General features: G+C 41.7%; 2 protein-coding genes across 4 annotated transcripts in view; one reads left to right on the top strand and one right to left on the bottom strand.

Moving 5' to 3' along the window:
- The window catches only part of MMD (monocyte to macrophage differentiation associated), a 97,965-nt gene extending 88,100 nt beyond the window's left edge, over positions 1–9,865 (top strand). For all 3 annotated transcript variants that reach the window (XM_031060896.1, XM_005425729.2, XM_031060895.1), the window contains exons 3-7: positions 4,664–4,824; positions 5,949–6,023; positions 6,411–6,512; positions 6,899–6,968; positions 7,689–9,865. In XM_031060896.1, the coding sequence (XP_030916756.1) occupies positions 4,664–4,824; positions 5,949–6,023; positions 6,411–6,512; positions 6,899–6,968; positions 7,689–7,889 (609 nt within the window). In that variant the 3' untranslated portion in view covers positions 7,890–9,865. The remainder of the gene's footprint in view (positions 1–4,663; positions 4,825–5,948; positions 6,024–6,410; positions 6,513–6,898; positions 6,969–7,688) is intronic.
- Positions 9,866–19,067: 9,202 nt separating this feature from the next.
- Positions 19,068–24,368, bottom strand: part of HLF (HLF transcription factor, PAR bZIP family member) — a 34,884-nt gene continuing 29,583 nt past the window's right edge. The window contains exon 4 of the mRNA XM_005425764.2: positions 19,068–23,209. Coding sequence (XP_005425821.1) covers positions 22,994–23,209 — 216 coding nt within the window. The 3' untranslated portion in view covers positions 19,068–22,993. The remainder of the gene's footprint in view (positions 23,210–24,368) is intronic.

The following is a 24,368-nucleotide window of genomic DNA, read 5'->3' as shown; positions in this document are numbered from 1 at the left end:
ATATTTTTATTCCAAACTTTTATTCATAATTCAGGAAGCAGTCAACTTCTACTTTATGAGTGTGGCTGTACTTCTCAGTAGGTATCCCATCTGGTTTTGAACTTTAAAATACACAGGAATCAGTTTATGGCAGCTGCTTAATAAAAAACAAACAAGCAACAAAAAATAAGGATAAAGGAGGGTATAGAATCCCAGGTACAACCTTTTGGTACAATACTTAAAAGGTAGTTTTGTGTTGCATAGTAAGGTATCTTCAAATTTCTTACTTGTAAGGCTGTTTTAAATGCCTTGCTTTTTTTTTTTTTAGGTTTAAATGAAACATTGACTTGCCTTCAGACACTGGGAGAGGAATGGCAGCAAAGTAGTTGAAAACAGACAGAAAAGACTGTTCTCTGTGTTCAAAGGAACAGGAAGGAAACAGTGCATGAGAAAAGCAGGGGTTGTGAGAATTGGAGGGGAGAGATGACTTTTGTAAGATGCTTTCTGGTGTATGTAAGGTTTATCAGACAAAAGGTAGACCTTGTTGTGTTAAAACCTCAGGATTTAGACATGGCTTGCTTTATACTACTTTAAATGTTTCTTCTAACTGCCTTAAAAGGAGTAACTATTCTTAAAATTAGTTATAATCTGTATTCCAGGTTGGGTTAGTGAAGTGCATGGAAGAACAGAAGTAGTATGAATATTTTAAACGTGAGACTTGAAGCATTTAAGCAGACATTTGAGCATGGAAGAGGGGGTGGTCAAAATTTCAGGACTCTTCTGATGAAAACATCTCCATTCCCACTGAGTGATATAAGCAGTTTCTCTACTCTCTGTGTGTTGCACAACCCAAGTTGCTTGTGGGCCTCCCACTCTGTGTTACTGGTCTCCTGAAATTAGGGGAAAATGGAAAAGTTGGGAGAGATGGTAACAGGAGTGCACTCGTGGAGCAGGCAGCTGGAGATGGGCACAGCCCTTCATGGGTCCCTCTAAGTGTCACATTTTTTTGGGGGCAGAGCTGGCAACTTCATTGCTGTTTCTGCTGCCTTCCTTTCCAAAAAGTTAGTGCATGGACCATTTTGTGCCCTCAGTGTTTCCCTCCCAGTGAGAGCCTTGTGAGATTGCAGCAGTAACACCAATATGCTGCAGTGGCTCGTGCATCAAAGGGCATTTTTGCTGCCTGCATGATGTGCAAGGAGAATAACTTCATCTTCCAGCAATGTTATATACAAAAGCAAAACTTCCAACAGGTTTTTAAAGCTGTCTGTGGCAGAGATTGTCTGGAGAAATATGGAAAGAATACAGGTAAACTGCTGACCAGTGGAGCAGTATACTAAGCAACTCCAGACTGGTGGAAGGTACTGGGTGTTTTGCTGTAAGTTGGTGACCAGAGAGTGTCATTTCACTCAAGTAACCCTGATCAGGTTCACAGCTTATTGTGTCAGCCTCTTCCCTTGTACCTTAAGGATTTTTACTTGTAACAGCAGGGTTTGTGGTAGTTGGTTTTCCAAAATACACCACACAGCAGTTGTGCTGAAAACTATTCTGAAAGATTACCACCTGTAGATGTAAATTAACATATTTTAATCCTTTATCTTCCTCCTTATTGCAAAGACCTTTTAACTTCATTCTCTTATTTTGTTCTAACATTTCTCTAGAAAGCTTAGGAAACTGTTGCCTTCTCTCTAGTTCTGCAGATCTTCCTTCCAGCCCCACTTCTGATGCGGCCAGGATTAATTACGGTGCTAAAATTAGTAAATTTGCACATCACAGTTCTGGGGTTGCTCACAGTACATTAAGTTACTGGGTTTGATGATATTCACTTGGAAGACTTGCACTCCGTGATGAAATAAGCAAAGATTTTGTGACTTGTACCTGGATTTTTTTTCAAGGAATATTGGCAACTAAGAAATGCTTTGTCATGCTGTAAAATGACACAGCACAATCCCACTCATTCTGTTAGTTCTGATTCTCTGACTGCTTTTTTGGTAAACTCTCCTCCTTTTAAAGGACTGATTAATGGCTTTTCCATTCTCAAAACTGGAGATTAAAATGCAATTCTTGTGTTTGTGATTTTTTTTTCAAATGAACATGGGAGAATTTGCCTTTTTTTGTGAGCTGAAGTTTCATATTTCTTTTGTAAGATGGATAAAGCCCATTGTACCATATGTTACCTGTTATGGCATTGCCATCTGAAGAACTTTAATCGAGTTGGCTGGAACAGCAGGGTATCATTTCTAGAATTTGTATTTAATCTAGCTATTTTTGGACAAAAAAAAAAGAGTAATAAAACATCTCTTGTTTCGTCTGACTGTTCCCATGGTGCCTACCAAACACAGAGAGGAAAATGGTTCCAAAAAGAACACTTAGAAAAAACAATCAGTCCTTTTCATGGAATACAGTGCTCTTCCCTGTGAGAGGTAGAATTGTTCTTTAAAGCAGGACAAGGCAAAAAAGGGATTAAAGTCTTCATTCATGTGTTGGACTCTTGATTCTGAAGGTGTAAGTAGAGAGGCGATAAGAGAATTGCTTCTTTGTTTTAACTGTATCACTTTATACACAACAATTACTGGAAAGAGTGGTTGACACTGAACTTTGTTTGGGCCCATTTGAGCATCCCATGTCGCAGCTTAGCTTGTGAAATATTTATTTGAGGAGATTAGTAAAAAGCTGGGGTCTCTGTGTAAGAAAGGCAGGCTATTCTGTGTCATATCTAAATCTAAAGCCCAAAGAGGGCTCTTTTCCTGTGGTCTCTGTCAGAGTCCCTGAGCAGCTCATGCCTAAGCTTTTATACTACTAAGCTTTTATATTCCTACTAATTCCCAATTAGTAGGAATTTGCTGTTTTACCTGGTATTTATAGGTATTTAATCTCTCTGAAACCTTCTAGTTCTCTGTCAAGTTTAGTCAAAACTGGAATTTGCACCAAAAATTGGGAAGGAAACTGAGGATGCAGTGGGACTGTACAGCTTAGAGCCATGGCTGCACCACCATTTCTGGGGCTAAGTATCCTCCTTGTCCCCTGCAAAAACTAAATGAAACAGCTGTCACATCTCATCAGTTCCTGGCTGTGCCAGGGGCTTCAGCCACACTTCATTCACACTGTGTGTCAAGTGTGGAAAACAGGAGTGACTGATCTCCTGAGGAGTGACACATTGCAACCTTCCCTGAATTTGGGGGCTATCCAGGATGTGTGCAGGAAACTTAGATCAAACCAACGTGATAAATGAGAAGCCAGGCTGGCAGACTATTTCTGGCCTTAAAGTGCACCAAGTGAACTTCCATAGTTCCATTACAAAGCTCAGGATGTCTCTTCAGCTCTAGTCCCAGTGTTGTGAATGTATCAATGCCATACTTTTAATTTCCATGGCTCTACAGCTTTTGGCACAAATACACTGAATTTTGCAAAACATAAGGAAATTGAATAATAATGAAGCTACAGCTGATACACTTCAAAGTCAGAAGGAAATTGTTATTCTCAGATCCATTCATGTTATTGTTATTCTCAGATCCATTCAGTTTGCTCTGCATCCTCTGCACTGAGCAGAACCTTGATTTCCTCTGGTCTGTAATTAGATAAAGGACAGGCTAGACTAGAACTCTGCAGTCTGAGCTATCAAACCTGTAATGCAAAGTGGCCAGATTTGTTTAAACATTGCTTGTTCCTGGCTTTATTGTTTAACATATGAGACTTGGGTTAAATTACCAAGAATTTAACCCTAAGAAGCTTATTTGCAATTCAAGGGAACAAATTAGCATTTTAGACATGCTGTAGGACCTGGAAGAGAATTTGTGCAGTGTTTGTAACTTAGAAGGCTGACTTGATAGTGGATGGAGATGGGTAGAAATAGCTGAGTCAGTGAGCTCTCTTCTTTAAATACTTGTTGGACATAGGGTGTTTTTTAGGGTTTTTGGGGTTATTTTCTCCTTCTCCCCCTTTTGTTTTTGCCTTTTCCTGAAGGAGATAGAGGTACATCAGGTATTTTATTCTGGAAGGCAGTGTGGTTTTAAATGTATGCATTTAAAGCCTGCAGTCATTTCTTGGATGCTTCATGCAGGCATAGTAATTTTATCATGGTGTTTGAACAGGGCCTGTTTTGGAAGAAGTGAATTAGAAATGCTTTGAGAGGGAGGTGGGAAGGAAAACAGAGTTGGATATGCTGCATTAGAAGAACATCTTTGTGCATTAAAAATCTATTTATGAGAGAAGTTTGGAGCTAATTTATTTATGGTAGCTTAAACCCAAGTTCTGCAAAACTGTTGCTTAATTCTTGCAATTGCACTTTGCTAAATGTTTTGTTTTTTCATTTGGGATTTGAGTTTATTTTGGTTTGTCTTGTGCTCTGTGTCTATGCACAAGAGGTGGATTAAATTCAAGCCTAGAGTAAGATGAACTTGGTTTTAAAACATGAGGCTGAATGTGAAAATAAAACCACTGCTAATACTTAGAAAATTAGGCAAAAGAATTTGCTGTCATGGCTAGAGGAGTTGGTAACCTTCCCTGGTACCATGGGGGGAGAAATTTAGCAAAAGCAGATCTAACCTATGCCTGAGACATCGATGAATTTCTGGTGCTGATGTGTCAACTTAAAGCGAAAAGACAGAACTCTCTGGCTGGGGCTGGGCTCTCTGCTCTGTGGGTGGCACCACAGCACAGACCTGACAATGGCCTTTTGTTTTGGCAGTTCCTGATTGTCCCTGCCATCGTGGGCAGCGCCCTCCTCCATCGGCTCTCCGACGACCGCTGGGAGAAGATCACAGCATGGATGTACGGGGTGGGGCTCTGTGCCCTCTTCATCGTCTCCACCGTGTTCCACATCGTCTCCTGGAAGAAGAGTCACCTAAGGTAGCAGGAGAAAATGCTGCACCTCCTTGGGACGTTTGCCTATTGTGCTTCTCAGTCAAACCAATTTCACAAGAGGTTGGAGTGGTACTTTCTGCTGAATCATGATAAAAACACCTGTTGGATTCACATTCTCTGAACCTGAGAGAAGCAAAGAAAAGAGTGATCAAAACAATTCTTATCTCATTTGCTGCTCCTGTGTTGTGCCAAAGTAGGATGCAATATGGAGATTGTTTGCCCAAAGTGATGGTGTTTTGTTTCCTTGGCCTATCAGGCCAAGCGTGTGTGTGTGTCAGGACTGTCAGCTGACAGCCACGAGATTCTGGGCAGTTGAGTTGAGTTAGGTGCTTGTGCAGATTCAGTTTAATACAGTGTAATAGCGTATAGAATAATATAGTATAATAAAGTAATTAATTGACCTTCTGATATCAGTGGGGTCAGATGCATCATTTCTCCCTGCCACGGGAGTTGCCTTGGTTCCTATAAACACCCTTGATTTTTTTGGAAGAAATAGTGAGCCAAGCTCATGTACCAGTGAACTCGAATGTCTGCTGCCTTGTCACAAAGAAAATGTGTTTTGGTAGGCCCTAGTGGCTCTTAATCCAGAAGCAGAATGAGAAAAACATAATGTAGGTGGTTGATGGATAATATCCCATTGCAGACATGAAGACACTGTCTGGGACTATGGCATGCTCAAGTGCTTTGAGGAAACACAGCTTTTGCCAATGCCCAGCTAACCAGCAGGAAACCTCCTTGGGACCAAGGCAGCAATAGCAAAACTGACATGGGATTTATTATTTTAATTTTATTTCATTTATCCATCCCTTGTAAGACTCCCTAAATAATTCTGGGCCATAAATTGGACATAGCCAGTAGTCACTAAATAGTAACAGTGTCTGGATTAGGCGGAGTTGATGTGACAGGGATGCAAGGTGGGGGTGGAGAAGGGGAGGGGACTGGAGAAGTGCTCAGCTCTTATGTGTCTCAGTTCCTCCACATGGTTGTAAGAGGGATGGAGGTGATGGTATTTTCCCCAGAGTAATTCCAAAGCATGTCAGGAAAATGAGGTGATGCAAAAATCTTCCCAAAATGTGTCATGGTGACCTGTTCTGTCTCTCTCTCCCTAGGACAATGGAGCATTGCTTTCACATGTGTGACAGAATGATGATCTATGTCTTCATTGCAGCATCCTACGCACCCTGGTAAGAAATGAGGACCACAGCTGCAGAATCAAAGCTTTTCAAAAGTATGGAGTTCATCATTGCAGCTTTCCAAAATCTATAGAGGGCTTCTTGGATGCAATTGACCACTTTATGTGTTGTGACAGTTGTAATGTCATCTCCTAGGCCTTGCTGAACAGAAAGTGATGCTAGAAAACATCAGAAAGTAGTTTATTTATACTCCACATAGTTCATGCTTTCCACCCATCAATGCAAACACCTTCTGCCTCTCTGTGGGTAGAATGTCCTATTGTTTGTTCCCTCATTCTCTAGTTAAAGCTCTGAGTATTTATTTGTTTTTATTAATCCCCACTGCTATTGTGTTAGTTTACTCATCACTTTTGTCTCTTGGAACCTTTATACCTCCAGGTTAAATCTCCGTGAGCTGGGACCTCTGGCATCTCACATGAGATGGTTTATCTGGCTGATGGCTGCTGGAGGAACCCTTTATGTATTTCTCTACCATGAAAAGTAAGAATTCTTCTTTGCATTTAACTTTAAACTGAAAATTATCATCAGAGAACAAGACCAAACTTTTTTTGTTTTGGAGATGAGCTACCAAGGTTCTCATCAAACAAGAAAATTTAAGTTGTCTCAGTTTTATTCTCACTGGTACTTACTGCAAGTGAAAGTGTCTGGGCAGTATTTGGAGAAGGTATTGCCTGCAACTCTGCAATGCAGAGATAAACACTAGTTTTAACTTTGTCATAAAACACTATAACCTGTCTATCTGCATGAAAGCTTTTTGTATAATGACCCAATACCAATACATAATTTAAAATATTCATTTTTGCTGTTGAAGGAAATGTTCATCCTTTTGTACACCACCTTAAATTGCTCAAATCATTCCTTTTTAGGTATAAGATCGTTGAACTCTTTTTCTATTTAGCGATGGGATTTTCTCCTGCTCTGGTAGTGACATCCATGGTAAGGAATGTGACTATTAACAGTGCAAACAAACAAAATTTGCCTTTTATAACCAGCTTAAATTCCAGTGCAGCTCTTTCCTCTGCAGAGATGTTCATTTTAGTACACTATACTTGTAAATGCTCTTTGCAGAGCAACCAAATACAACCTGTCATAGTTTGGATTTATAGTTCACATTTGAGTGAAATGCTGCATTGTGTAGATAAAGAGAGCCTGGGTTTCTTGGTGCATCTGAAAAGCATCCTACTCCAAACTTTTTTATAGTTACACATTTTAAATAATGTTGATGAACCATCTCTGTTGCTAATATAAATGTGACACATTTTCAGGTTATTGCCTTAACTGGCTGTATCAAAGTCTTGCTGGGAGGAGCTGCGTTAAACTCACACTTCCACAAAGTAATGTGGTTTTCTTTGTCTCCATGATTGTCTGCTCTGCTGATGAAGCAAACCATCAATCTTGTTTTAGTTCTTGAGTTGTCCCAGTATAAGTTCTCTAGTGCTATGGGGACATGGCATATAAGCACATTATTGTGCATTTCACAAAGTGTAATATAAATACACCGCATTTCTCACTTGTCCATCTGTCCCTCCCAACATTTTCAGAGTTGTCACATCCAGCTCCCTTTGCTTGGGGGAGAAAAGCACTGTGTATTTTGTCCATAAATACTCTTTGCCCCCCTTTACACCCTGCCCCTGACCTGTCCTTGTTCCCTGGCAGAGCAACACGGAGGGACTGCAGGAGGTGGCCTGGGGAGGTTTGATCTATTGCCTGGGCGTGGTGTTCTTCAAGAGTGATGGGGTGATCCCCTTTGCCCACGCCATCTGGCACCTCTTCGTGGCCACAGCCGCCGCTGTCCATTACTACGCCATTTGGAAGTACCTTTACAGAAGTCCTGCAGACATCATTCGTCACTTATGAGATTATACAAAAAAATAATCTGCACTTGGCCTCTGTAACAGTATTATTTGACTTAAAGAATTGGGGGGAATTGGAAAAATTGCACAGCAAAACTGCACTGACTTTGGTAGTTCTGTGAACACAATTACTGTGAACTGATGTTTGTGTCCTGCCATTTCCCATCACATGGCAAGTGCTGTAAATAACCAAGATACTGTACTGCAGTAACCAAGAGTCCATTCCATGTTAGCAGAACTGGCTACCTGATGTTTACAAACCAATTTTGTATGCTAGTTTAATTTTACAGTTTTTAACTACGTGAATTTTTCTAAATTAGTGATTCAAATGGTGAAGTCAGTGCAATAGTGAAAATATGATGCTCTTGACATGAAATTTGGTTTCTTTCACCTTTCCACGAGTCATTTCTTAAACATGAATCAGAGACAACTAATCTACTTTTACCACCCATTATCTTGGTATAATGTGACTTTTATAGAAACTTTTCTGTGTTTTTTGTAAACTTTAAAAGTACATTTATTGAACTGAAGACACACAACTGTCATCTATGCAGTTATTCATGTTGCAAACTCTTGCAAGAACTGGTTACATTCCACACCCTGTTCTGAGGAGCAAACATTGTACCTCTTCTGAAGTTTGTGTTGCAGCTGTAATTGTAATAACCACTTTTACAAACTAAACCTAAATGTGATTCTGCTGAGTTCTAACATGGCAGCATTCTGCTCATTTACAGTACCACTGAACCAGACCTTAAGTAGGCTTTATTTGTGATGAAGAGCTGTAAAAGGAATAGCTGAGGTGATTTTCTCCTCCAAGTTCCCAGCTGTACCCATGCTGCCCAGGGTGGGGGCTCGTGTGGAAAATCCCCCATCCAAGCCAGGGCTGCTCATTTCCCCAGCCCCTGTACACACACGTGGCACTGAGACTTGGGTTTCCAAAGGGGCTTAAACTGGCTGGTCCCACCAGCTTTTGGTGGGGTGGCTGTGCTGGGAAACCCAGGTGGGAGCAGCAGGCAGAGCATTGCTGAGCACCTGGAGCTCAGGGTTCTTCACAAGCACAGCCTGGCAGGGAGCAGGGCTTGGAGGATGTGGTAGGGTGTCACTTGTCATCCTGGGGCTTCACACAGAGTCTGACTGGTCTTTGTTACTGTCTGTCTGTACAGGAAATCCAGCTGTGGTAGCAAGTCATGATTGTAGGACGTGCTCAAATGACCAGTGTAGAAGAGTCATTGTAATCCTGTTTGTCCAGTAATTGTATCCTGTCCCACTATGTAATGAATGTCTTATATTAAGATCGACTTTATCCTTTTTCTAATTTACTCAGTTTTACATGTCAGTATTTAAAAACAAAACCAAAATGTGTTGCCTTTTTCAGATTTTGTTCTGGATATTGCCTGTCTACAAACAATAAATAGCAAGATAGGGATGTTTCAAAGGTCCTGTTTCACTCAGATTTGCCAGAGGGCCACAAGTTTTAGAATATTTACATTTGTATAGGGAATTTACCAGAGGGACAGACTTTAAACTCAAGACATTGAAGAATTGCTGTGTGGTGGTAGCAGGTGATCAGAGAAATGGCAGCACCACAGCAAACTCAAACTGCCCCAAAAGAGAGCAAAGGGAAGAGCTGGGCAGGTGATTCTACTACAACAGTCTTGCAGATCTGGATGCCTCAGTTTTTTAACATTGTGTCTATTTTAATATTTTCCACTTTTTGTGAGTCCATATATTTTGTTGAAATGCAGTACTGCTAAAACCACTAAAATACATGTAAAGGTTTTCTGTAGTCAAAAGTTAAACTATTGCTTGAATATGTTTGTTTTAATTTTAAGTTAATTTTTCATGGCATTTGCTTTTTGGAGTGTTTGAATGGTTTTTAAAAAGTTCCAATTCGCCAAAAATACTTTGAATTACTGTATTCTAGTCAATATGATATTGAATGTACTAGACTAACATTAAACATTTGGTGCAATTTGGAAACTCTTGTTTTCTTGGTGGTTGTTTTTCTTCCCTCTCCATCATTTGGGCAGGGCAGTCAGAGACTGACACTGTGGCCACTCCTGACAAAAGGGATCCTGAGTTGAACCTTAGGACCTTCATGTCTGCTCAGCCAATGCTTTAAAAACAGTAAGAAAGACTGTAATCCAAATTATTCAATTTTTAGTATGGAAAAAATACATTTCTGTCTAAATTTTGGTCAATAGTTAGAACTTGCTTTTCCCTTTTGCTGTTCTGGGATATAAGAATATATTGGGATTTTTTTTTTTCAGCTTAGAACATTGAAACACATAATTTTGCTCTTATCCCTGGAGGAGTATCATTGCATAAAATATAGACAAGCTGAACTAAAAATGTGTTTCTGTCTGGAAAGCAAGCATATCAATTAGTCTTTTCTTTTTTCCCTCCATCTAATTGGAGCTCTCGAGGCTGATTCCTCTGGAGTAAGGATAGTGCTTTTTCCAGTAATGCATGCTGCAGTACAGAGATGGGATTTCTTTGTCTTCCCAAGGCAAATGTTTTTAAAAGCACTTGCTTCTGTATTTTCTATGCCTCTAGGTTTTAGAAGTGCAACAAGTAGGCTGAATCTAAATAAAGCAGAGATAGCAAACATTTCAGATGGACCTTTCCAGAAAATGTCTGGGATGCAGCAGGTACTTTGAATACTGCATATATTTTTAGATCATATTTTTATAAGACAATATCCTGTGCATCAAAAAATAATTCTATTAAATGAAGGGCTACCTTTAAGGATTTATGTTAGAGTGCTTGTTTGAATTGTATTGGTTCAAAATAAACAGTGAGGAATGCCCAAAGACAATATTAATTTTTCTTCCTGTTAACAGAAAGATCTAAAGGTAGGTAGGCTCCTGTTCCAATCCTGTCTGCTCCACATTCCTCTTAATTATTTGTGATTATGATAAGAATCTCCCAGTTCTGGGTAAGGAAGTCCTTTCCAAGGAGGCTTGGGTGGCCTTGTAGGTCCCTTCCAACTCAGGATATTCTATAAAATGCACATTGTTGGGGCTGGAATGAGCAAGTTAAAGAGAAGATACTATAATTTTTCATAGTTTTTTTTTTTTTTCGCTTAAATGCCCCTCCTGCTCAGAACCTCTACACAATTCTTTACTTGGGTCTGGTGTGTTTAGCCACGAGATGTCCCTGAAGGCCAAGGCTGTCATGGTCACATCATGTGCTTGACTGAATCTTTTCTCCATGCTTTGCTATTTTTAAAGAGCACAGGATGTTGGGCTCTGCTGCCGATTGCTTTCACCCATCCATAGGTGCCATAAGGTTAAAGCTAAAAATAGTTGACAAAAGAGTGATCAGGATGGCACAGCAAAGCTGGCTCCAGGGTGTGGGTGCTCTCTGCCTTCCCTTTCTCAGCCTTGCCATTGACCACTGTGCTCCAACAGCCAGAGCTGCCTCTCCATCCTGCTGCTTGGGAGTGTTTCAGGCGTCATTTGTCTGAGTAAATTCACCAGCCACTCTCAGAGGGAAGGGAATGGACATAAAACACCTGAGGCGTTCTCATGTGGCTGTTGGAAGTGTTGGGATGCCTTTGCTGTGGCATTCCCAGCACTGCCCAAGTGGCACAAGCACCAGTGGTGTGGTGACACTGTCCTGGGGCTAAACCCCCCGGCTGCTCAGCCTTGGGCTGGGTGTGAGCTTTGCAGGCTGCCTGGGGAATTCAGCACAGAGCCTGTCCCAGGTGCCAGCTGAGCACACAGGGGAGTTCCGCTCACAGGTCAAAGCCCCAGGGAAAGCAGGGCTCTCTCGATACAAGTTTTCAGATTCCTCTTTGGGTAGTGTTTGGTGGGTGGTGTTTTGGTTCTGAGCTGGGTGTCTGTCACTGGGTTGTTTCCAGCCCAGGCATCCTCCTCCTGTCTGTGCTGAGCAGGAAGGGTGGCAGTGCTTGTTTCCCTTGCAGAACCAGGGTGCTTGCTCCTAAGGATAAGCTGGGGAACCAAAATCCTGTTGCAAAAGGCTGGCAGAGAGGCCAGTTTCATAACATCATTGGCTAATGAAGCTCATGTGCTCTCAGAGGGATCTGTTCAGCTGTCTCTGTTGCTTAGCAGCCCCAGCCCTGATGGCATGGATTTGAGTGCCCAAATCCTCTAGGTGCCTTTGTAAATCTCCCTTAAATTTTCAGAGATGCAAAGCTGTTGGTAGAGACTGAGTGAATGAATGGCTTCAGCTCCAGCAGGCACCTCCTCACTGCCTGGTGGGTGGTGGTGGTGGCTTCCAGGAGAGGCCCAGAGGTGTGACCAGACGTGGCATGTGGCTCCTATGACACAGCCAGCCAGCAACTGAGCCATTCTCCAGCAGGACATTCAGAGCAGCCCACAGGGTGTTTGGATGGAGAGCAGTAGTTACTCTGGATGTTGAAACACTGAAACCCAACCCACAACACCTACTGAACATGGGGAACCTGTGGCACTTTTGGATTCAACTAGCAAGGATTTTGTAGCATCTTAAATGCTGGAGGATTGAACATTGTTGCTGTGGGAACTCAGCTGTCTTCTCTAATCAAAACCCACGAATATGGGAAGCTCAGGATTGGTCCAGGACAGCCAGCCAGCAACTGAGCCATTCTCCAGCAGGACATTCAGAGCAGCCCACAGGGTGTTTGGATGGAGAGCAGTAGTTACTCTGGATGTTGAAACACTGAAACCCAACCCACAACACCTACTGAACATGGGGAACCTGTGGCACTTTTGGATTCAACTAGCAAGGATTTTGTAGCATCTTAAATGCTGGAGGATTGAACATTGTTGCTGTGGGAACTCAGCTGTCTTCTCTAATCAAAACCCACGAATATGGGAAGCTCAGGATTGGTCCAGGAGGAGTTTTTTTTTTAATATATGTCTTAATATTGAATATGTTTGAACAGAAATGGCTTTTGTCTTGAAGCTGATGGTGGTGCTGAGCAGCTTAATCTGCCTTCTGCTAAAACACTGAAAATAAAGATTGAAGGGACTGTGAGATATTTTTAGCCCCTCCTCTGCCTGCAGGCAGGATGGACTCTGCCTGTCAGTCCTGACAGGCTTGTTCTAAAGAGCCTCTAATAATGAGGATTTCACAATCCTCCCAGGCAGTTTATTTCAATGTTTCACCCGCTGCCCTCTTGATTTTTGTTTTTTTTCTGGCTGCCCAAGCACTGTTTTCTTTGCTGTACTTTAAGCTTGTTACTCCTTGTCCTGTTTGCAGCAGCTCAGAGAAGAGCCCTTCCAGGCAGGTTTTCTGTAGCTGGAGACTCACTTCTTCCCTTGCTTTCTTCTGCCCTGGACTTAAACAAACTCAGTCCCTTCAATCTTGCTTCCCTGCCACCTGGTTTGACAGAGCCAGCAGGATGTTGCAGGCTCCAGACACTTTTCCCAGCTGATGTTGTGACACAGGGACATGAGAAATTAGTGACAGTGCAGAAGGAGGGAGAGGTAGAAGCAGGAACTGTAATCCCATCTTTTGGGAGAGAGGTGTCAACCAAGAAAATTACCCCAAAACCAGCACACACAGCATCTCAAGAAGGCAGCTTTTCCTTCTTTGTAAATTGGGAACAAAGACACATGGACCTCCTTCTTGCTTGCTCCAGGGGAACACTTTATTGCAAAAAAACTAATTTTTATGCTCTAAACTTTAAGCAAAACAGGCAGGCATTGGCTGCCTGCCTCTGTGGTGTTGCTGTTCACGTGTCCTTTTACCCAATTGAGAGATCTTTTCTGATCTCTCAGTGTCCACGCATCTCCCCAGCCCATCACTGCCCCACACATGAGGTGACCACACACACACCAGTCACACAATTTGTTCTCTGCTTACATGATCTGGTTTTTATCTTGCTGTTAGCTGAACCTTTCCCAGAGTGCTTTCTGGTGAGCAAGAGGGAACAGAAGTGAACAGGATTTCTTGTCTCCCACATCTCCCCTTTCTTTGTTTAATCAATAAAATCACACCAAAGTCAATTATGCCATATACTACTAAATGTTTAAACCATACCCTGAAAGAGAGGTCGTCTACAAGACTAGAAAAACCTGAGCAGATCCTGAAACGTTTTCAGATGTAATATCACTGAGCAAGGAAGAGGGGGAGTAACCCAGTAACAGCCCTTCAAAACCACCAACATATGCCTTGACCTGAACAATGTGCACATGGTATCAGTAGGGGTAGCATCATTCATTTGCTCTGTCCATCTTAGGGGTAAGTGCCTTTGCCAACCAGGACAGCACAAGTGGCTGCACACACCACAAAGGAACCCACTTCATGCTGTGACCTGTGGAGACACGAGCATAACCCCTGCCCCATGCCAGTAGATCTAAGGGTCCTTTCCCATCACCAGAGGCCTGGGATGAGCCTTTGTATTGAAAGAATATTGTCTTTCACATATTGTTTGGCCAACCTCATCTCGATTCAGAAAATTGAGAACGTACAAGGCTTTTGCTCATCTGTCATGTGGGCACCCTGACTCCCCCTTGTTTTGTTTTTCAAGCATGGTTTTCAATGTCCTGTGGGCACGATCAACATTAGCCTGCCCAGTGGGACAGTGGGGAATACCTGTGCTGTGGGAGACACCCCAGTGCTGTAAGAATTGCCCAGTCTGTTCAGAAGCGTAGGCAGGCCATTGTCTGGTTCAGTGGTGGCCAGAAGGCCTGAAGTGGCAAAGCAGGAGAGCCAGTGCCCAGTGACATCACAGGCCTTCTCTCCAGAGGGGGCAGTTGCCATCAAGACACAAGACTAAGCATCAACAGATACATGATCATATTTCAAATTACCAGATTCTGGAATATGAGTGACGTGAGTTGGCCAAATAGAGTTTGGAATGGCTGATCAATGGCCCCTATGAAAAAGATCATTCAGTGAAGCTGAATCTATCTGCACAGTAGTTCCAAATTGTCCTAAAACATCCCTTCCCCATAATGTACATGGTATAGCAGCAATAAATGGTGCAATCCAGGCACTTTGCCCATCAGGGCCAAGAACAAGCTAGAGATGAGTGCTCTGTCTAGGGCACTGCATTCCTTCCACCCCAATTAGGGTGGAGGTGGGGTTAATCATGGGACAATCAGTGAACCATTCACTGCTTTTGATGATGGAGACATCAGCTCTGGTATTGAAAAGCCCTTTAAATTTTCTGCCATCTATGCTGCATACCAGGGTTGGCTGAGCTGTTGTGGCAGAACTTGTCCAAAAAAGGTGTGGCTGAGCTGTGCTGCCAAAGCCGCCCATGCCACGTTCACCCTTCCCACCAGGGGTTTGTTGGAAAATGGAACAAGCTGTGCTGAACACTGACCTGCAGGTATAAAGCAAGGTGGCACTGGGATCCAGAGCATAATTTGCATTTCACCCTCATAATCTGAGTCACTAACGGCAGGTAACACAAAAAGCCCCAACTTAGTGGTGGAAGAACATCTAATTAACAAGCCATGTTTCCTCCAGGGCCACTGGGACCTCAGAATGGGGCAACCAGTTCATCTGCAAGGTGGGCCAGGGCTGAGACACGGCTGAGCAGGGCACTGTGTCCTTTCCCAGGGGTGATGGTTCTGTCTGGAGGCTGCAGAGGTGGACAGGAAAGCAGGGAATGAAATACAGGTTAGAGGAATCAGGTTGCTGGGCCAAAGTCGTGGTTACAATAAATTCCCCCTGGCTGGTTTCATCCATCCCAGGTGAAAGCTGGCTGTTGGGTGCTGTCTGCAGGTGGGGCTAGTTTTCACATTTCAATTAAAATCGGGCCTGCGAATGTGCAAAATGATTGAGCACCCTCCAGTCAAGCCCGAGTGTGTTGGCGCCTCCAGGCAGCAGCCGGAGCCCCGGTGTCGCACGGGGGGCTCGGGCAGTGCCACTGCTGCGGTGACACTGGCGCTGCGTTCGTCCCACCGGGGACTCGGATCTTCCCAGCGTCTCACCGGCAGCAGCCGCACCGAGGCACAAACACCCGAGGGACGATCCGGGGACGCTAAAGAGGAGAAGCTGGCGGCGCTTTGGAGCAGATCCCGGCGCTCGGGAGCCGCTCGTGGCTCTTGTGTGACCTCTTGTGTTGGCTCCGAGGGGCTCTCAGCATTCCCACCATGGATCTCCCCCATTTCCCCACCCACATTTGCATTTAGGGAGCATTACATATTAAAGAAAAATCCCAGTACGCCGCGGAAACGCACCGGTCACAGTCACTGTGACAAATCCTATTTATTCCTCTTAAATGCAATATCAAGGATTCGTTTTTTGCCATCCATGGGTATGGCTGTGTCTTTATTTGGCTCTGGATTAATTTCTTTTAAGCAGCTGGGCAAGGGTGATAGAGGATTTAAAGCATCTCAAAGATTCTTAAATTCTCACAGGTTCCATGAGAACTGGGACTGGGATAAAAGGAGTTAAAAAGAAACAGCAAACGCAGCCCTAAGGCTGGGACTGTGCCTGGCCAAGGGAACACCTCAGGACTTTTCCAGTCTTTTTTTTTTTCTTAAATAATGGATTTTCTGGGATAATTTCATCCATGAATGACCCCGGAAATGTTAAATACACCAAATTTACCCAGAAGTCAAAGCAGGTGGGTTGAAACAAAAGCGCTAGGACCCCAAAGTGACAAAAGCTCTGGAAAACTACTCCAAAATATACCCTTGGCTCCTCATAAAAATGTGTTTGGGATGTGTCTCCTGGGCTTGGGGCGGAGAGGAGATGGTTTCTTTTAAATACTTACAGATTAAAGTATACTTATACTACTAACTATGCTGCATTAATAATATCTCTTAAATTTTCTCTGAATATGTAGACATGTACTAATAAATACTTCATTTATATGTAAAATCCTGTCATATAAGTAAATAAGAAATAAAACATCTCCAAAAAACATGTTTTATGTATCATCTGTTCTATACTTTATATTAAAATATAATTATAAAAAGGCTGCTAAAAGCACACACAGGCAGTCAAGGAGGTCTTGTGTGTTTCTGCATTGTAACAACTATATTTTGCACATAATAAATAACATATATAGCAAATATAATCTTTGTAGCAATAAAATGTGGATACAAAAAGCTCTAAACCCATATTAATGAAGAAAATGTTATTGAGTTGGCAGTGTGAAATATAATTATTAAATGTCTCTACTTGTGTGCATGTAAAGATAAACGTGCACAAACACCTCGACAGGGTGAATGTGTGTATTAGAAGAAACACATGCTGTGTCCCACATAACATTTATTTATCTTCATCATCATAAAATTGACTTCATATATTTTTGAAAAAAATTCAAAACTATAAATCTAGCCTTTGAAAACAATATGAAAATATAAATTTTAACCTTTAAATCACATCATTTTATACACGTCTCTGGGTAAAAATAAATCCCTTTTGTTTAAATCTGTGCTGAGTGTGTACATGGAAACCTCTGTGACAGAGACGTGTGTGTACAGAGGGGCTGAGCACGAGAGCCACAGGAAGTGTTGCTGGGTCATTCAAACACATCTTGGTGCACAACACATGCTATATATTTTATATATATATATACTATATATATCGTCATGCAAAAATATTAGAAACCTTGTTAATTCTTTTCCATATGCTATATGGAAATAAAAATTAAATTTCTGACTAGCCAGTGAGAGGAAGAGGAGTGCACACGTGTGTGTGCACATACGTGTCTGTGCATAATACAGAATGTGCAGTAAAACCAGACTTTTACAGTAATAAAATACATAATTTGAAATGTAAAAATATTAACCTAGATTATTCAATTCTGCTAAGTATGCTGTATGAAAATATAACTGAGTTTATATCAGTGAATACAACAGTATATGGATACACTACATATATATTTACACATATATATGTAGAGCATGTATATACATGTAGATCTATATATATGTATATAAACTCTTTTTTTCGTGTGTATTAAAAAGCTTTATTCAAGTAATAAATTGTGGTAGCCTAAATGAGATACAGTTATTAAACTTGTAAATATATAAAACATAAAGAGCTACAAGAATGTGTGTGCCCACGCTGTGTTTGTGTATTGTAGCAATTATAGTTTGTGCATAACATATATGGCAAAACCATCCTTTATAACAATAGAATAAATATGTATTTTTTAAAAGTTATAAAGGTTTATTAATAAAATAAGTGCTGTTAAATGTTCTCTATGAAAGTATAATTAGCCAGTGTACAGCTCTATGGATGCACAGAGATGAATGTGCTTGTGCAGGTGCACATAGGTATGTGGCTATTAGATCAAATACACTCTCTGTCTCATTAAAAACTTTGGTATTAATAAAGCTATTGATATATTTATAAAGGTGTATAAAAGTAGGAAGCTAAAAGCAATTATTATAAACATGGCATATGAAAATGAAATTTTAATTTATATATTTATAAATTTATATACACACATATCTTTAATGTGTGTATTAAAATAATTTATATTACAGCTATATATTTAAAACTAACGAAAGCATGCACACACACAGAGGGGAGACTGAGTCAGTGTATTATTAAAACATACATTTTGTGCATAATAGGTACTGTGTATGTAAAATGCAGACTTTTATAGGTAGGTGTGCCTATATATCATGCTCTGTACCCTGCTATAAATATACAGATACATATGCACACATGTTTAATAACCTGTATACAGGAAGGGTTAGTCCTGAATTATATATTATAGTTTTTCTCTCTCAGGCTGTATCTTTATATAAACTAGATATCTAAAAGCCTGTAGTATGTATTATCTGTCATATGGTCCATATAAAATATTAGCTCTAATGGAGAGTAAAATTAATAAGTTATGTTGCATGCTACAATAAAAAGTACTCCTTGATATGCAGCATTTTTATGAATTTACTGTATGAATTTACAGTGAATTAAAACATGATCACATCTCATAATATATAGAGTGTATAATATATATATGGAAATGTTGCTTCCATTGTACCACTTTATTACTTTTATATATGTATATAATAATATATTTTTGTTAAAATAGTAAATAGTACTAATTCTAGTATAATTTGAATTATTTCATCTCCTGTAAATGCACATTTGCTGTGGTTATACCCAATCCTGGTGGCAGCTGGGAAGGCTGGGGGATATTTCCCCCCCAGATTAGCTGGGATCCACCCCCTGGTGGGATGACCAGAGGATGGGGGAGATAAATTCCCTCCCAAAAGCCCCATGCCCTGACACACCAAAACAAGCACACAGCTGAGAGAAGAAAAATTTAAAAGTTTATTAAACATTAAGAATAACAGACAAAAAAAAAAGATCTGGGCTGAACAGCATACAGGATGCAAACCATTTCTTGTCATACAGATAATTTGATCTATTTGTTAAACTTGTATTTAATTCTGTCTTGTGGTGTTGCCAGAAATACAATGGTTGATCACATATAAGTTTTAATATAATTTTTTTCTTCACATAAAAAAAAGTCAATAAAATAAAAATAAACTGCACATCTCTATTGCAAAATTACCTGCAAAAATAATTTTAAAGCAATAATTGGGGGTATTACAAACCCACAGAGACAAGATATTCAAATGAGAGGGGTCTGAACTGATCCCATCCCTGGTGCTTGCTCCGGCTCCTCCCCTGCATTCTGAATTTCTTGCTTTTGTGGATTCAAGTCAGAACTTATTTCCATGGTGCTTGGCTTAGTGACTTCAGCACCACTCGAAATAGAAAAAGAAATACCCCCCCTCCTCTGCCACGGGCTTTCCACAGAGAGCCCCAAGGTGCTCAGATGCACAAATCCATCTCCAGTCCCACTGATTTCTAGAGGGCATTCTTTTGTAAAAAGAAAAAATCCACTTCTAAGGTTCAGCAAAAAATGAAAGAGAAGACAAGCATTTTACCAATGCTTATAGTGTAATAGAGGTCAGTGAATTATTTAGATAAGCTATTAATTATTCTGCAAATATATATATTTCTATTTTTATAAAATTACAATTTCTTATACCTAAAAGCTCCTTCATGAGCAACAAAGCCATCAGAGGTGTGATGAGCCCAGCTGAGCTGTCCTTGGGAACTGAAAAATGAGCTGAACTTCCATTTATTTATTTTCGTTGTTATTTCAGGGAGACAACCTGGATAGTGAACTTGGGGATTTTCCAAATTTTAAGCCCACACATTCTGCCTTTTTTTTTTTTTTTTTTCCCCAGGTGAGCCTTTCAGAGCAGCCAGAGTGCCTAAGTCCCATGGGAAGTGGGGAGTGCCCAAGTCCCACAGGCTCCTCAGAAAGTCCCCACCCCAGAGGAGAGGCTGTGACAGCTGTGACACTCCCAGGCCAGGATGGGACGAGGAGGCTCTGGGACTGCTGGGCAGGGCAGAGCCAGGAACCTCCATGCTCCTCTGTGGCCCTGCCTCAATAAACCTGATATCCAGTCTTCAACCACTTCCCACCCCTTCCCTGCCCAAAGAAACAAAAGAATTCTCTCCTTCCTTTCCCAAGCTGCCCTTTGCATGTTACACAAAGTTTTGTGGTCACAACCCGCCCTAGCAGTGGCACCACTGACCTCACCCTGCTCTTGGGTCCCCCCAAAATTCCCCTTTGTGGGGGTGATTAGAGACTGCTGCCATTTGCTGGGCTGCTGTTGAAGGTGTGACCACAGCAGCTCCAGTCCTGCTTCTCCCAGAGGGAAAACCAGGGGCATTCCCAAGGGGCTGCAGCAGAGACCCCAGCTGTGCCAGACCCTCCTGACCCCTGCAGCGCCTTCTGCCAACCTTCAGGGAATAACTCACTGCACTTCAGACCTTCTGTAGCACATGGAAACTCGATTTGCTGCACAAATGGTCCACGGGCAAGCACTGCACCTTACAGGACACCGAGAAGCCAGGTATGTTTGTGGAAAAATACTGGAGAAATGCCATCCATGCAAGGGTGCTTTAATGCTGACCAAAATGCTGAGTTCTTTGCAGCCATCTCCTGAAGCATGAATAATGATTTAATGGAATGAACAACGTTTTTATTTGAAAATAAAGTCAGAACGCTTAGAAAACTGTGAGCAAGACGTAGCACCGTATTTTCCTCACGTTACTAACTGTATGCAGTACACAGAGCTGTGTACAGGATCTGAGCTGTTTATAACAAAAAATTCAGCTGGAAACAGATTCTAGCAGCAGCAGCAGATTGGAAATTACGATGAGTGGTTTTGTATTTTTCTGCCATTACAAAATGTTGTAATGTCCAATCAATAGTTGACTAAAATCCATGTTGTGCTTTGTCCCTGTTAAACAGTTTCTTTATGTGTTTCTGATGAAAAATAAAAAAGTCTCTCTTTTTCAGTAATATGGAAAATCCTGGAAAGCCATATTACTTCCATAAAAATTTAATTTAAAGCACAGAACATGCCAGTGTGCCAGGCTTAAAATCACGGATTTAAAAAAAAAAGAAGAAAACGACAACCAACAAACCCCTAAGCATTTCCTTTCTATACAATAATGGAGAATATATATCTTTGCTATATATTTTAAACATGGAATAGCTTTTTCTTTTTGCTATATATATGTCTTTCAAAATACATTGCCAGTATTTGTACTTGAAAAATACTGTACAAAACGAACATACTATAATTATTCTGTATAAACTTTATACATTTTATAATATCTATCCTTTTGGTCTAGAGTAAACACTTAGATTGATCGGATTAACCACAGTATATGACAACACCATCCCCCTCTGAAATACACCAGTGTCTCTTACATTCATTTTTCAGAAGTCCACTTTATATTAGAACATACATGTTCAAAAGCAGTTTAAAACAATGAAGTTCAGAACCATCAGTTCATGTCACACTCAAAACAACAATCACTAAGAAAAAATGGGCTTTGCAAACCAGTGACTTCTTCTAACTGAATAAAAGTGATTTTTTTTAAAACAGCAAGATATAATCCACAGAAAATATATTACAAAACGTGGGAAAAAACCAACTGAATTTAGGTATTTATTCAACTTTTAATCACAAAATGGAGTTACTAACTGAAAACAGAAAAGCCCCTCTGATTTCAACATCAGATCTGATTTGATGCTATTTAATTTTGTTCTCATTTTCAACTAACGATCCTGCTCCTTACACATGCACTCCCCCACGGCAGGGACACAGCCAGCATGCTCATGGGAACGTGTCTGGGACTTTTTGGAATTCCTCGTTAAAGACATCGAGACTGCTGTTGGGTAGGGAACCATCCCACGCCCACTGGGAACATCCGGGCAGCATGCACGCAGGATTATTGCTTCAGGTACAGGCAGTGCAAGGAACACACTCTGTGCTCTACCAACAACTCCTACCTACCTACCTGGGGTCCGTGGAGAGAAAAGGAACCTTAGTAGCTACAGAGAAGCCATTATGGGATCTATCATGAGTATAGCTAAACTCAGTCTAACAGCACTTTTTAAATCTGAAGACAATTATTACCAAAACTTAAAAATACAACAAAAGCGATCTATAAATTAATAGTTCTGCAGTGTAGTACTAAATTATTATTTGTGCACTTTATTAGCATGTTAACTTTTCTGATTAGACAGACTTAAAACAATAGCTTTGTTACTCTCAAAAAAAACTGAGATCTACCTTTTTTTTCTTTTTTCTTTTTTTTTCTTTTTTTTTTTTGTAATTTATGCTGGGATCTTTCCAAGTAAATCAGGAGGATGGAACTGATTACGAGAACATAAAACCCCTACTCTGAAGCAGCACTGAAGGAAAAAAAAAAATATATATATAATAAAAAGCTTACTATGGCGGTTCTCAACAGTCCAGGTAAAAATGTGGCACCCTTTGAAGAGGGCTGATAAAAATGGGAAGTGCTGAGATGCGCACGCACACGCACAGCCACGCACATGCACACCCACAGACACAGACCTGGGCACACACGTGTGCACACACACACGCAGGGACACGTACACGCAAACAAAAAGAAGAAAAAAAAAAAAAACAACAAATAAACCAACGTTAAGTCAGTTTTGTTTCTGCTTCTGGTAAAGTGCTGAAGACAGAAAGGTTGGTTTGGGTGTGGTGCTATCAAACAGGAAACACATTGTCCATCTAGTCAAATGCCAACCCGCAACAAAGAAAAAAAAGAAAAAAGAAAAGAAAAAAGAAAAAAAACCCAAAACACCCCACCTCCCCCACCTGGGATTTACAGGGGGCCGTGCCGAGCTTCGTACTTGGCCAGGACGTTCTTGCACTTGCCCAGCTCTTTCCGCAGGTCGGCCACCTCCTGGCGCAGGGCCGAGTTCTCCTTCTCCAGGAAGGAGGCGCGGATGGCGATCTGGTTCTCCTTCAGCCGCCGCGCGTCCCGCGAGCGCTTCGCTGCCATGTTGTTCTTTCTGCGCCTGGCCCAGTATTTGTCATCCTGCTCGTGAGACACACAGAGAGGCAAACAAAGGTGTTACATTTTGGTAGAAGCAGAGCTGCCCACCGGGAGCCGCTCCCAGCTGCGCCTCCGGACCGCGGGTGGCTGCGGCGTCACCCGTGGCACGGCAGGACTGGAGCTACAGCTTTGTGTGTGGCACAATCCGCCCTGGCAGCGCAGATGCCCTCACATGTTTCTGTCAAAATGTTTACACTAACCCCCTCATCCTCCTGACAGGGAATTCCTCCAAGGAAAAGTGAAGCAATGTTCCGGAGGTACAATCCATCTCCCATCTAGGCTGACCTAGTTAGCACATCCACCTGCGTGTGCCATGACTCACCCTGAACAATGGCTGCAGCAGCACTAGTTACCTCTGGCCCTGCTCAGCACTGCCAGCCAACACCCGGTCCACTCTCTGTGTTGCTATCACCCATTTTATCTACTGCTCTGCTCTTTTTTAATGTTCAAAGCACTCTACAGAGCCCCCAAATGTTCCTGTCTGCACCACTGTCACTACAAGAGGATTCCTTGGCACAGTGATCATGGCTGCTCTGGGACCAACCACAGAGATTAGTGCAATAGGCTTTGGCTGTGGAAAAAAAAAAACATTGGACAGAAATAGGTCCACTACTCCGTGAGGTTTCGTAAGCTAACACATTCCCAAAGTGTTATCCCTGAAACTTGCCTCTAGATCATCTTACTGCATTGGTAGATTAAAGACTTGAAGTAACTACTGAATTTCACCTGGTTTTTCCACTCTTCCAATGAAGTGGCCTTCAGCAAAATGGAAGTTTTCATGTTGCTTCATAACTGAATTAAGTTCTAGAACTTTGGAACAACTCAGGAAATACAAAGCAGGTAGAATCTCTTGTGAAAAGTGAAATTGTGTCCCCTGCAGAGTAGGAGTGATGCAGACACTCAACCCTCAAACTCTGCCTTGCCAAGTCACAAAGTCCCTCTTTCTTCACCCCAACATGCTTCCATTTCCCCGTGCAGCTCCCAAGGACCAGCACAGGGCAGGAGACCCAGCTGCTCCTATGCTGCACTGAGCAAACATCCACCACTCCTGGGTCCTTCTGGCCAGCCTTATCCTGCTGCTCTGCACCTTCTGCTGCTGCACAAGGCAAAGCAGGAGCAAAACAACTGCTGGCAGGAGGGC

This window comes from Geospiza fortis, unplaced genomic scaffold, assembly GCF_000277835.1.
Source record: "Geospiza fortis unplaced genomic scaffold, GeoFor_1.0 scaffold221, whole genome shotgun sequence".
NCBI classification, from domain to species: Eukaryota; Metazoa; Chordata; class Aves; order Passeriformes; family Thraupidae; genus Geospiza; species Geospiza fortis.
This window is presented reverse-complemented; position numbering and strand designations above follow the sequence as displayed.